The following is a 13,492-nucleotide window of genomic DNA, read 5'->3' on the forward strand; positions in this document are numbered from 1 at the left end:
GGTTGGTGCTCTATCCACTGCGCCACCTAGCTGCCCTGAGATAACATTAATATGTTTAAAACACTTAACACAGTGCCTGACACACAGTAGGCACTATATAAACGGTTATTCTCTTCCCCTTAAGGTAAACTAAACATTTTACAAAAATTAGGTGAACCAAAGTTCTGCTTAGAAGTAAAACAGGTTACCTCTTCTTTCCTCTTTTACAAGTATGGATCTCAAGGAAACAAATGTTAACTTGCTGATGTTATTATGCAAAGGGATCTTAGTAACTAATTATGACCTAGAAAAATCACAGAAACTAACAAAACTATATTTATTCCCCTACATGCCTCTAATAACATCTAGGCATAATCGTCCTTTAGGTTACAAAGCCCTAGCTTTATATAATAGTATCACTCTTGATGATGGCTTTGGTGAACAAAGCTGGAGGGCCCTGCTTCTTTCAAAGTGCTAATCAAAGCTGTTGTGACCCTGCCACACTAGCAGGCAATGGCAATAGAGAAGCAGGTGGCCACCAAGGTTCTAATTCATTTCACTAAAAGCAAGACATTTTTAATACTAGTTTTTAATAAATAACACTTTTTTAATGCTAGAAAATTCTGTCTTCCATGGCATACTGGGAGATAAGCTATACTGAATATGTGAAAGCAAAAAGTATTCAAGAGATTCAAGCCTTACCTAGTACACACAAGTGCCTTGTCCAAGTTCTCCTAGTGAGCTAAAATTGAATTAACCCCTACAGAATAACTTACTACCTAGAAAGATGGAACAGTGGATAGAGAACCAGGCCTAAAAGTCAGTAAACCTACATTCAAATCCAGTTTCAGACACTTAACTAGCTTAGCTGTGTGAACCTGGGCACTTAACCAGTTTGCCTCAGTTTCCTCATAAATTGAGGATAATGATAGCACCCACATCCAGGATTACTGTAAAGATCAAATGAGATAATAATTGTAAAGCACTTAGTACAGTTCCTGGTACATAATTAAACACTTATAAATGCTGCTTATTTGTTGTTATAAAAAGCAAAATGTACAATCTAAAATTTTCTTCATCCTCTATCAATAAGCCTAAATATGAGCAACTGTTCTACTAGTATATATTTGGGTGTCATGCTTATTTTCAATAGTGCCATGTTTATTTTTATGTATCTAAAAAGCTACACTATATATTATGTGGAATTAATTCCTCAGGATGATAAATGACTCCTCCTAAAAAAAAAGCACTAATTTGAATGTAAGTAATTTGTAACCAATTATATGATTCAAGAAGTACATGTATTTTTAAGTGTTCTAAAACAGACAAGTTGCCTTCCAAGCTTTTATTTTTTCCTATTTATGGGTTTATTATATTATGTAACTCAATCAAGTTTGTGTTATTTTACCAATTTCAGATTTGGGTTCTATAATAGCTTGCTGAGGAACAGAAAATTAGCTCTATCTAAAATCTTAGTAAATATGATTTCATATTCAAATGAATGTGTAATCTGATTACATTGCCTAAATTCTATCTTAGGTCATGGAAATATTGTCCCTACATGCAGTTACATTAAAATTAACCACGACTGGTCACTCACTAAATCGATGGTATGCCCAACAGCAGGAATGGAAGCATACATTTCACCCCAACAATTCAGGAATACAAGGCCCTAATCAGACCTGTCATATCTGGTTGTCTGCAATCCCATGTACAGTTATTACATCATCTAGACAACATTGCCCACTTTCATCTGTCAAAGTACTATGTCAGACCCAAAGGATTATATCCAATCACCCATTATTTTTATTTTAGTCCCAGTTGTTGTTCAGTCATGTCTGACTCTTCATGACCCCATTTGGGGTTTTCCTGAAAAAGATACTAGAGTGGTTTGCCATTTCCTTCTCCAGATCATTTTACAGATAAAGAAACTGAGGCAAACAGGGTTAAGTGATTTACCCAGGGTCACAGCTAGTAAGTGTCTAAGGCCAGATTTGAACTCAGGAAGATGGGTCTTCCTGACTCTAAGTCTATCCACTGTGCAATCTAGCTGCTCAGACAGTCTCAAAATTAAGGTAATTATTCTGTGACAGAAATTCAAAGTTTATCATTAAGGTCATCATAATTTAATAAAATAGAGTACTTTGTATGTTAGAAATTTCTCTGAATACCAACTGCCAAAATATGTTATAAAATGAAGTTTTTGAAAATTGTTCAAACTACTTCACTCTTACTTTTGTATCATCGTCTGCCATTCTCCTTCTCTATCTCCAATAGGAAACCGGTCTATTTGTGCCTGTATTTTGGTTCTCCATTCTCGCATATAGTCTTCTATATCAAACACAAATGGATGTTGCCCAAATTGGCATCTACCACTCTCCTGGTGTCTGTAGCCCCACAGTAGGATACAAATTTGGCTGTAAAACAATATATTTCATTAGTTTCTTTCCTAATATTCCATTTTTTAAAAATTCTGTCTTAGAAAGAATGTTTTAGTAGCAACATTTTTTCACTATAATGAATATAGTTGGTTTTTAAAAAAGCATAAGCAAATTTATTTTATATAGACTATTTACAACTATTAATTACTAGAAGTTATCTAAAATCATCATTAAATAATCTAATCTTACAACAATCATAAGGAACACATATAGAATATGAAACAGTCAACAAAAATCAGTTATGCAGGAAAGTGGCAAAGTTTTTCTCCTAATGATTTCTAAACATACATCTTTCTGAACCATCAGAAATTATTTGAGCACTCTAGTTTGTCTATAGCATTATACTGAATAATTTCTGCCTTCAAGGAACCTATACATGTTAATATATAAATGAAATAATGTATATAAAGCAAATTTTAAAGGTCTACATAAATGGGAGCTATTATAATGATTTAAGTTTAGATAGATACATGCATATACACCTGCATGAGATCCCACTTTATTTTTAAGGATAGGTCTCCCTATGTCACCCAAGTTAAAATCTGACCAGGGCGAGTTTACTCCCTTCTTTAGGCATCCTGGGCTCTGTCCCTCCCCACCTCTTCTTTCCCCCTTCTCCTCTCCTCTCTTCCCCATCCAGGAGGCACACCATATTAATGCCTCATTTAGTGCAAACACCCAAACAGCTTAACCCACTGCAGCTCAGAACTCCCAAGTTCAAGAGTTCTACTAGTCTCAGGTTCATTCACTGATAGCAAGCATTACTGGTGTGCTAGATACCACTTTTAGATACATTCCTGTAGACTACATCTTTAAAGTGTGTTGATGTACAATCCTAACTGTACATGTATTTCATCCATAAAAGTAATAAAAGAGTCACACAAAAAAAGCAGGGCATATTTTAAAATTGTACTTATTCTGAATGTGCCTCTGCTATCTTCATCTGTTTGGACACTTAACAGAAACCATCAAGTAAAAAGGTAAAGGAGATATTTATGTAAAATCTTTAGGCAATGTTGAACAATCAGACTACAAAATGTGAGGAATGCCTCCATTTAGATATACACACATTTATGTGTATGTGTACACACACACACACACACACACACACACACACGCACGCACGCACGCACGCACGCACTTAGTTCCCAAGATGGGGGGTGAACTAGAATGTCTGGAAAATAAACATTTAATAAATGCCTGAATTGACTGAAGTCTAGGGGCATATATAATAAAATTTTGTGACTAAGTACCTAAATATCTAAGGAAAATGATTCAATTCCAGTAATAGATGTCTAGTTTAAAAGATGACTGAACTATGTAGAGAGTGCTCAAATACTCCTGGGCCCTTTCACCAGCTCTTTAACCCTAGGCAAATCACAGCCTCAATGAGCTTCAACTCTCTAATTTGTAATACTGGTCCCATATATTTCACATGGATCATTGTGAATATCTAATAAGGTAATGTACACAAAAGTACTATAAAAGGCACTAAATGCTATACAATTATAAGTTAAATAATAATTATTATAATAATAATAGCACTGATATTTGACACATAGGTTAAGCCCTTAACAAGATTAACATATTTTTAATGTATATATTAAAGGGCTCAAGTACTAAAAGGTGAAACCAGATGTTGTAAGCACTATCTGATATGAAACCAGAAATAAGAAAAAACAGCTCTACTGAATTCTCTAAAATTCTCTTAAGGAAATATGCAAATAAAATAAAACCTCCTGATTCAAAAGAAAGAGTTTTATATCTGGAAGAGACTTGAGAGACATACTCCAACCCCCTTAATTATGTTATAAGGAAACTGAGGCTTAGAGAAAGCACATTATTTTTTCTATTATAAGCAATACTTGTTTTTTAAAAGAATTAAAGACTTATTCTGTAATAAAGGTTATCAACATAGTGAACTTCATCCATAAAAGTAATAAAGACTTAGACACACAGAAAAAAAGTGGGGCATATTTGAAATTATACTTACTCAACACTGACAAAATTTATTCTGTTCTAATGAGTTACAAGTTATTGCAAATTTGGAGAATACTATCAACAACAAAAATTTAAACTTCAAAGTGTATAAAGTTTGTTTCTAGGTGTAAAATTATATGATTCAATAAGCTGACACCAACTTAGGTCTAATTCATTTAAATAAATGAATATGATTTCTGGGTATGTAATCAACATTACAGCAGAAAATTTTTGTGGGGGAAGGGAAAATAAAAAATCATAAGTTTAGGAATAATGACGTCCTAAAAATATAGGGACTGTGTTGAAATGCCTATTTTCCAATGACATATATGGGATTAAGTAGATTGCTAACACAGGTTCATTACCTGCAGTAAACTAAAAACATGGGCCCTTTTATATTTCTTTTTATATGTATAGTAGAAAATTAGACAAGAATTTTTGCCCTTTTCTAATGTTAAAAAAAAAACACAACTTCCTTTATTCTACAGTCTAGAAGCAAATTAGTTCATATGCTATCTATACACAATTTAAGTTAATTTTAAAAAATAGTTTTGTTCTACAAAGGAAATGATTTATATAAATGCCCACTCCTTAAAACTTTTAGATAGGTCATTTAACTTTTGTGATTGTTTTGTGTGGGGACCAGACCATTGATTTTACCAACAAAATAAATTCCTTCCATTTATATTAATGGAGATCAGCATACCTGTTCTGAAACAACTTATGAAGTCTCAGGGGTATGCATGGAGCACTTATAAATTAAGTTACTCCCCCTAGGAATCATAGTCAATTTATCTTAGAGAAAGGCCTTGAACCCATTTCTCCGGGACTCATTGTTCCAGTGCTCCTCTTGATTTTATTATTAATGATATATTACAGTAAGGTTACTGTAAGAAAGGAAGTATCTTTTTAAAATGAAGAATGCTACTAAAAGGGTAGTCATGTTCCTAAATCCATAACTAAATTACATCACATTATGGATTAACACATTTCTCAAATTGGAGTTAAGATCCCTGAAAGAACTGCCACAAAAATTTCTGAGAAGATTCCAGGCCCCAAAGCTGCAGAGAAACAAATGAGTGTTTTGGGAGGCAACGGCAGGGCCAGCTCTCCCAAATTTTTAACATCTTCAGCTAGCCCAGAAGCAGATCTGGTGTTGATCATGAGTAAGAGCTCCTACAGCAGGAATGTGACAAAGGTTGTATACATAAGCCCTTGTGGCTGTGATACAAAACAGGAAATCATCTTAGCTAACTGATGGGGGGCTAGATTCATGCTACACAACCCTGCTTAATGATAGAAAGAAAATAATTTAGTAATTTAAAAGGAGAGAAACCAATAGCAAAACTAACAGCAAAAAATGCCACTAGAGGAGATGGGTCTTTTCAACTCTTCTTATCTCCACACCTACCCATGAGACAGTTATTTAGCACACAAAATATGGTTTGCTCAACTATAACTTATTCTACAAGCTTAGCATCAAGGTAAACCTAAAAAGCCAGGTGTTCACTGAGGCCTTAGTCTGTAATAGACAAAAATTTTTATCACAAAAAGCTTTAAAAGCAGGTAGCAATTTAAAATTATGTACAATCTTTGAAAAAAAAATCTCCCCCAATTTTTTGACCCTGCTACATGGACCAATTTATAACAAATGAAGAAAACTGTAAAACTAGCATTAACAGTTCAGTCCGGTCCCTAGTTTAGGTCTATACTCATGTACTAAGAAGAGGAATGTTATCTCCATGCATGGCATCTAAGTACCACATATAAACACATACAATACATATTTATGTTTTTTCTATCATAACCTTATATACATAAACTAAGATACAAAATGTACTCTAAAAAGAGTGTTATATCTTACCGGTAGGTCTGTGAAGGCTATACCTGTAAAATACAAAAAGATAACTAGTATTAGAATTGCTTTTCAAAGAAACAGAATGCTATGCACCTGAGTGATTATCAGTTTATACAGCTAAGAAAACACCGATTCCAATGACAAAGGATGGTGTAATAGAGAAAGAGTTTGGCTCATGGAGTCAGCTGACACGATATGAATTTCAGCTCTAACACTTACTAGCTGGCCTCATCTGTAAAATAAAATAACACTTCTAGTACATACCCCTACTTCACTTTGTAAACCTTCAAACTTCCCATCATGTATGTTATTATTATTATTAATATGCTCCCACTGCTCAAAATATTTTTCTACTTCCACTTTAGGAATTACTTTTAAGTCCTAGAAAGCAGTTCTAAAGAAAGTAAATGGCACAATTTGCCACCATCGGATGGTCTAAAGAATATACTCTGAAGGCAAGTACAAAGGCTAGTTCTAAAAAACACTTCAAGAGCGAGCAGCATTATTGGAATAAAGGTGATTAAAGAGCAACATTCATTTGAATGTGAAAGTACTGGTACTGTTAGTTAAAATTTTTTTTAATCATTATATTGTAATCACATTACACAAATCTGGCCTTAAAAAGGGTACCACCTACAAATTCTTACAAGGAAATTTCTGGATTCAGACCCCCTCCCCTCCCAAACCACTATTTTTATAAAACTTTTCAAGTATTTTTTAAATAGAAAGCTTTTATGCTGCCTTGGCAATAGAAATACAAAACCATGGATGGTCTAAGTTTTATACCCAAAAAATACTAATTTCAGTTTTTATTAATAACAGTAAAAGTAAAAAGTCTATACACCAAAGAAAATGCATTCAAATTCTTCAGAATATCTAAAAAAAAAAGAATGTGAAACAATGCAAAACAGAAAACTTTATATTTTCTAACATAGGTACAACAGCAAATGAAAAATTCTTAAGAGGAATTCCCTATCTTCTTTGCAGACATCAATAATGTTATAACATGAACATTTTCTGATAATCTTAAAAGACAACACTGTGTTGATTAAAACCTTTCCAAACGTTTCCTAAAATTTCTAATATAGCAAATCTATCTTAGTTTTAAAGAATAAAAGTTTTAACATCATGTTAAAGGTAACAGCTATTAAAGAAAACATACATCTAGTTCTATACAACAAACTACACACATATACATACATATACACATACACATGCATATTTAAAAGTTCAGTTTATTTTTAGACAATTTTAAGTAACCCTAATTTAAAATTCATTCTCAGAGGAAGGAGGTACTTTTAAAGTATTCAGCTGACAATTTTAAGAAAATCATTTACTTGCAACTTTTAAAAATACATGAATTGACTATTAGCTAATACTCATTGCCAATTTAAAAAAAAATTAATTTAATATGTATAGGAAAGTCTTCCAGTAGATCAGATTACACACACACACACAAAAGTAATTATTTCAATCCCTAAGAGGAAACACTACTTGCCTGATCTGGAAGAAATGCCTCAGACACTTTCCCAAAGTCCTCCAATTATTTATAAGTAATTAGGTTATAACCCTATTAAGTATCCTGTTTTTCCCTACCACTTTTAAATGCTTATGGGAAGATATGTGAAAATTTGCTAGTAGTTGGTAAATCAAATGGAGTCAGTCCCTTTCACTTCCCACTTACCCTCCCAAAAGATCTTTTAAATAAAGTATAAAAGTTTAAGAACATTAACTAAAAAGACTTATCTATAATCATGCTACCTTTTTAATTTAAGAAACAAGCATCTATTATAGTCTGACATTCATATCTTTATATACAAGACTAGTTTCTTCTTGTTCAATAAAAGATCAATATTGTACATTCAACCAGACACTAAACAGGCTACAACTATAATCATGTTATGTCTTAAAGTTTAGAACCAACTGCCTATTATTAGATGTATTCAAACCTCTAGTCTCGTTTTCTCCAGTTTAATATAATGTAAGATCAATATTGTACATTTAATTAAAACATCCTGAGAATCCAAATCAAGTAGGTACACAAAGACTAACTGTTTTAACAAGTTTGCACTAGGAAATTAACAGCAAACAAATAAAAGGGAGCTTATTTAACTGAGAAAAAAATCTTAGCCATTACAATCACCTTGAACCTCTAAGAAACATATATGCAATCTTCATTAGTGGCCCTGATTGATAAAAATTCCTCTCTGGACAGCCATAAAACAAGCATCCTTTGTGGTGTAAAGGAGGCAGAGTCAGCCCTTGCTACAATAAGATGCCATGAGCACTTAACCAGATTCATAATCACATAATAAGAATTTGAATTTTTAACTATTAGGATCATGAAAAGGAACCACAAATCATACACACAGAGTAATAACAGACAGTTCAAGGAACTATCGTTATTACTAATATAGCTGGGGAGTCAAAATATTTCCTGAAAGAACTGCTATGTTATATTGGAAGGATTTCTAAGAGAATAACTTGTACATCTGATTTTTAAATTCTATTTCTTTGCTAGGAGCAATTTCTTCCAGCCTCCTTTTCATAGTTAAAAGATAAGTGTATTTATTTATCCTATTTTATCTTTGCCCCCTCCCACTTCCCCCAAATAGAAATAATTCCTTGTTAATAAAGTACCTGTTTTTATAGCTTATTGAGTTTTGGCTGTTTTTTTGTGGTTATTCTTTGAAGTATGCACTGAGGCTGTCCCCAAGAAGGGCGTTACTACCAGTCCCAGTCTTCATTCTGGAAGAAGGTAAATTGCAAGTGGAATTAATTGTAAGGTTGGTGGCCTAAGAAATTGTTGGTAATGTATGAGCCAATTCCATGATTTTAGGCCAAAGTAAGATTTCGGCAGCTAAGGAAGTGTAGAAACTCATGAAGGTAAGAGCTGTAAAAACCTAGAATTGGAATGCATTATTTCCAGTCTTCTACCTAGAATGCGGTTTATCTTTTAAATGCTAAATATTTTTAAAGCACTAGACTTGCTCTTTTCTTTTCCTTAAAGAATGGAAATTTAGATAACTTAGAAAAGTTATCTATGTAAAATTCTGCTTCTAACATAAAAAATCATGCAATAAGATTGCAGCCTACATTCAACTTTAAATGTCTTATGTGTTGTGATCTAAAAATACTATTTTTCCTAGTAAGTTTTCAAGTTTTTGGTTTGTCCAACCCTTTACTAATCCTTTTTCTCCCTTGTGACCCGCCCTATTTTCTTCTTCTTCTTTTTTTTTTTTTAAAGAAAATACCTACTCACCTTCATGTCTCTATTTTGCAGCCACCATCCTTCATCCATCCTTCTTTAGCAGGACTTTCTCATAACATGTTAAAGCCATTTACTTGGTTGGTAGCAATTAATCTTTTTCAACCAAACTTCCTCCCCCCCACCCCTCGGAAAGGACTGATGGTGTTGCATGAGCAGCACTGTCAGCTCTTGCTACACCAGGAAATGAACCACAAAATAAACCTAAGTTTCCTATACAGCAAAACAGAAAATTCACTAATCTAGATATTTTGTGGTATTGCCATAGTTCTTTTTTTCTATCTCTGAAATATAGCATAATTTTAAACAGAGTAAAAATTCCCACAATTTTCACAGATTCATTTGTCTGACTAAAACACACAACCCTTTATCTACTGAATCTACAGTAGATAATCAAAAATCAAGTATAACTACAGTGATGTAAAGATGACAAATGAAAAAAAGAACCTGTTCTAGAATCAGAACATTTGCTTATTTTACATGCAATAAATTATCTCAGTACCTAAACTATGTCCATTCTTTGTGTAGAAGCAGGTATTGTTGATAAGGTTTACACAACAGCCAATGACATCACCAGTTGTAAAAGTTGGTCCATAGGGTTGTCCCGTTCCAGAAGAACAAAATGAATGTCCATCATCTCCATGGTAACCATATGAATGTTTATCCCAACCTAAACCGAAAGCAGTAATTTATTTATTGTACTTCATGTTTTATGTAAGGAATTTACTTTCTTTGTTCTGGATTTATTCATAAAGATTAATGATAAATACATAAAGCCCATTAGAAGTTTACAGAAGTGCTACAAGAAAACAAATTCTTATTTGTACATTTAAATCTCTAATCACTGTATTAGAGTGTTTTTTTCAACATTATAATGGTCTTGTGATAAAAAGTTATAGATATGAAACACAGGGGGCTTCCTTCCACATGACAAAAAATACATGTAAATGTAATATTTGCAGGATAATTTTCCCATGTTCTTTTCTGAAAGGATGTTCATATATATATGTATATGTCCTGCCTTTTACACAGTATTTCAAAAGCAAACCGCAATTTTTTAAAAATGAGCAATATGTTCTGTTCTACTCTTACTTGACAGGACAATCATTGGAGAATAGTAGATCACCTTGGTTAACTAGGTGATTCAAATCTAAAGGTTAAGCATTTCGTGACCCCTCAGGCAATATCACTTATAATGTTAAACCATTTTAACAGCACCTGAACTACAGATTATTGCTATCAAAATGCTACATATACATTAGAGTAGATAACTTTCATTTTATATTAGCTGTCATTTAAAACAATTAAACATTTAAAACATACCACTATGCTCTTTATATTTTTTACAATATTTATTATTACATAGATGCTGTTAAGATGTCCTAGCAAGTGAAACATCTAAATACAATTTCAAGCCAAACTGAGATGGCTTATATTTAAAAAGCATATAATACAGCTTTACATTAATGGTTTTAATTTCAAATTTTCAAAATCCAACTCAGTTTTGCAAATTAACAGGAGGGAAGAATGGTGCAGATAAACATAAGAATCACTAAGTTACATATTTTGGCGATGTATTTGCCATCCTACTTGTGATTTCCTCAAGACAAATATTAAAATTAGTTTCTATTCCTGAGTACACACCAAATGGGTGAGGCAGCTTAGGGGTATGTTAGTGATTGGGAAAGCCCACGTGCAGAAATTAGAACTGAAAAAATTCTAATTTTGAAAGTTAAAAGACTCTAAGACTATAAAATGGCACAGTGACATACTCTTAGCTTTGCATTAGCCTGAATCACCTCTAAGGTCCATTCCAGCTCTAAATCTATGGCCCTAAGAATAAAAGTTACTCTTTTCTTTGCCTGTCTTTAAAACAAACCAGCCTCCCCTTAGAATCCACAACTTAGACAATCGACTAAAATAAATGTTCTTTATTCATCTCCCATTTAAAACTGTCACTAATCCCAAATATGAAGACAAATAGCAGCTACCTGCAATGCTACACTATACTTCAAACACAAGTATACCTGGTAGTCTATTCATGTTCACACCTTGAGCAGAAAGACCAATTCCCATGTAACTGTAAAAAAGAAAAGCAGGTTATTCCTTATGTAAACAAATTATGAACAGTATATGACACAATCAGAAACACGATGAGAGATTGATATAGTGTCGATATATTTGCTGGGTTTATAGGAAAAATCACATTCAAATTCATCGAGTTACAAAAAAGAAATATCACCCACCCAAGAGGACCAGGACTATGTAATAAATACACTCAATTTATAGGAAAACAAAACAGTAATAATAAGTACTCCTTTTACCAACACTTATAAATCCCTTTCTACTAACCTACTAAGGATGATCTTTAATAACATACTATCTGCCCAATCAAAAATACAAAAATTTTTCAAGCAGGCCATATAGAACAAGTAGAAAATCAAAAGGAAAAACTCTAATATAATGTAAAATTATTAACATTTTTAAAAATACGACTTTATTTTGAAATAGACTTTTGGCAAACTGACAAAATTTAACACAGAAAGGCCCATCAATTTAATTATTAAAATGCCATATGAGCTAGGAGTATGAGGAAAAGAATCAAAGATTCTACCTGGGTAATCATAACTATAAGACAAATGATGACATAAAAAATATCAGGGAATAGCGGAAGGGGCACAGATTTTGTATTTTTTATGGTGATACACTTCTGTTTACCGTATTCATATATAAAATGTCTTCCCTTTTCTATCCCTATGCTAAAATAAGTGACAGTAGTAAGGGAACTGTAGTTTTATCCTTAGCTATTTTTTTTTTAAACTATCCTGTGGAGACACACACACACACACACACACACACACTCACTCACTCTCATCCACAAAGACTATGATAAAATGAAAAGTATAATGAACTTGGAATCAAAGAATCTAGGTTTGAATCCTGATTCTGCTATTTTCTGTGTGATTTTGGACTTAAGCTCCCTTTCTTTGGTTTCTTCATTTGAAAGTTCAGGAGGAGCCTGTTTGAGGATCTGGACTAGATAGACTGAAGTCAATCAGTCAACAAGCATTTATTAAGTACCTCCATTCCAGGCATTGTGCTAAATGCTAGGCATACAAAGCAAGAAAAAAAAAGGAAAGCAAGAGAGAAGACAGAAAAGAAGCAAAACAATTCCTATTTTTAAGGTTCTTAAACATTCTTTCAAGGAAGATAACATACCTAAGTAAATAATGAATAAACAAAAAATAAATATTGTAGTTAAAATCTAGTTCAGAGGAGCTCTAAGCAATGGGGAAGGGGGAGAAAGATCAGGAAAGGCTTCATGTTACAGGGGGTGCTTGAACTATATCTTAAAGGAAGAAAAGGATCCTATGAGGTAGAGGGATGAGGAAGGGAATGCAATGCCCGATATATAAGGGATTGTCAGTAGATAGAAGTATCTTATGTGAGGAACTGAGAATGGCCAGTTTGGCTGGATAATAATGTACAAGGGTAGGAAGGTAAAATGAGATTGGAAAGAGAGATGGGGATCACATTTTGAAGGGCTTTAAAAGCCAACGTTTACATTTTATCCTAGAAACCACTAAAGTCACTGGAGTTTATACCGAGTTAAGGAATGACATGGTGAGATCAGCATCCAAAGAAAATCACTTTGACAACTGTGAGGAAAAGAGTTTGGAATAGGAAGAGAATTGCGGTAAGGAAACTAATTAGGGGACCACTGAAATAGTTCAGATGACATTTGAAAGTGGTACCCTATGTGAACCAAGAAAAGGGATTGAATGTGAGAGAAGTTAAGCAAGGTTCTAAGCCTAGATTTTCAAGGAGTCCATAAACTTGGGATGTGGAAAAACACAACTATTTCAATATAATTGGTTTCCTTGGTAATCCTATGAAACTTATTTTGTGCCTTTAAAAACATCCTGAGGTAAGAGCCATAGGTTTTACCAGACTGCCAAAGGGATC

At 33.2% G+C, this 13,492-nt stretch overlaps 1 protein-coding gene across 1 annotated transcript in view; it reads right to left on the reverse strand.

Moving 5' to 3' along the window:
- The window catches only part of RANBP9 (RAN binding protein 9), a 90,647-nt gene that overhangs the window by 26,336 nt on the left and 50,819 nt on the right, over nucleotides 1-13,492 (reverse strand). Inside the window, 5 exon segments of the mRNA XM_043987361.1 lie at nucleotides 2,214-2,354; nucleotides 2,356-2,396; nucleotides 6,265-6,287; nucleotides 10,029-10,196; nucleotides 11,554-11,606. Coding sequence (XP_043843296.1) covers nucleotides 2,214-2,354; nucleotides 2,356-2,396; nucleotides 6,265-6,287; nucleotides 10,029-10,196; nucleotides 11,554-11,606 — 426 coding nt within the window.

Source organism: Dromiciops gliroides, chromosome 1 (assembly GCF_019393635.1).
Source record: "Dromiciops gliroides isolate mDroGli1 chromosome 1, mDroGli1.pri, whole genome shotgun sequence".
Taxonomy (NCBI): Eukaryota; Metazoa; Chordata; class Mammalia; order Microbiotheria; family Microbiotheriidae; genus Dromiciops; species Dromiciops gliroides.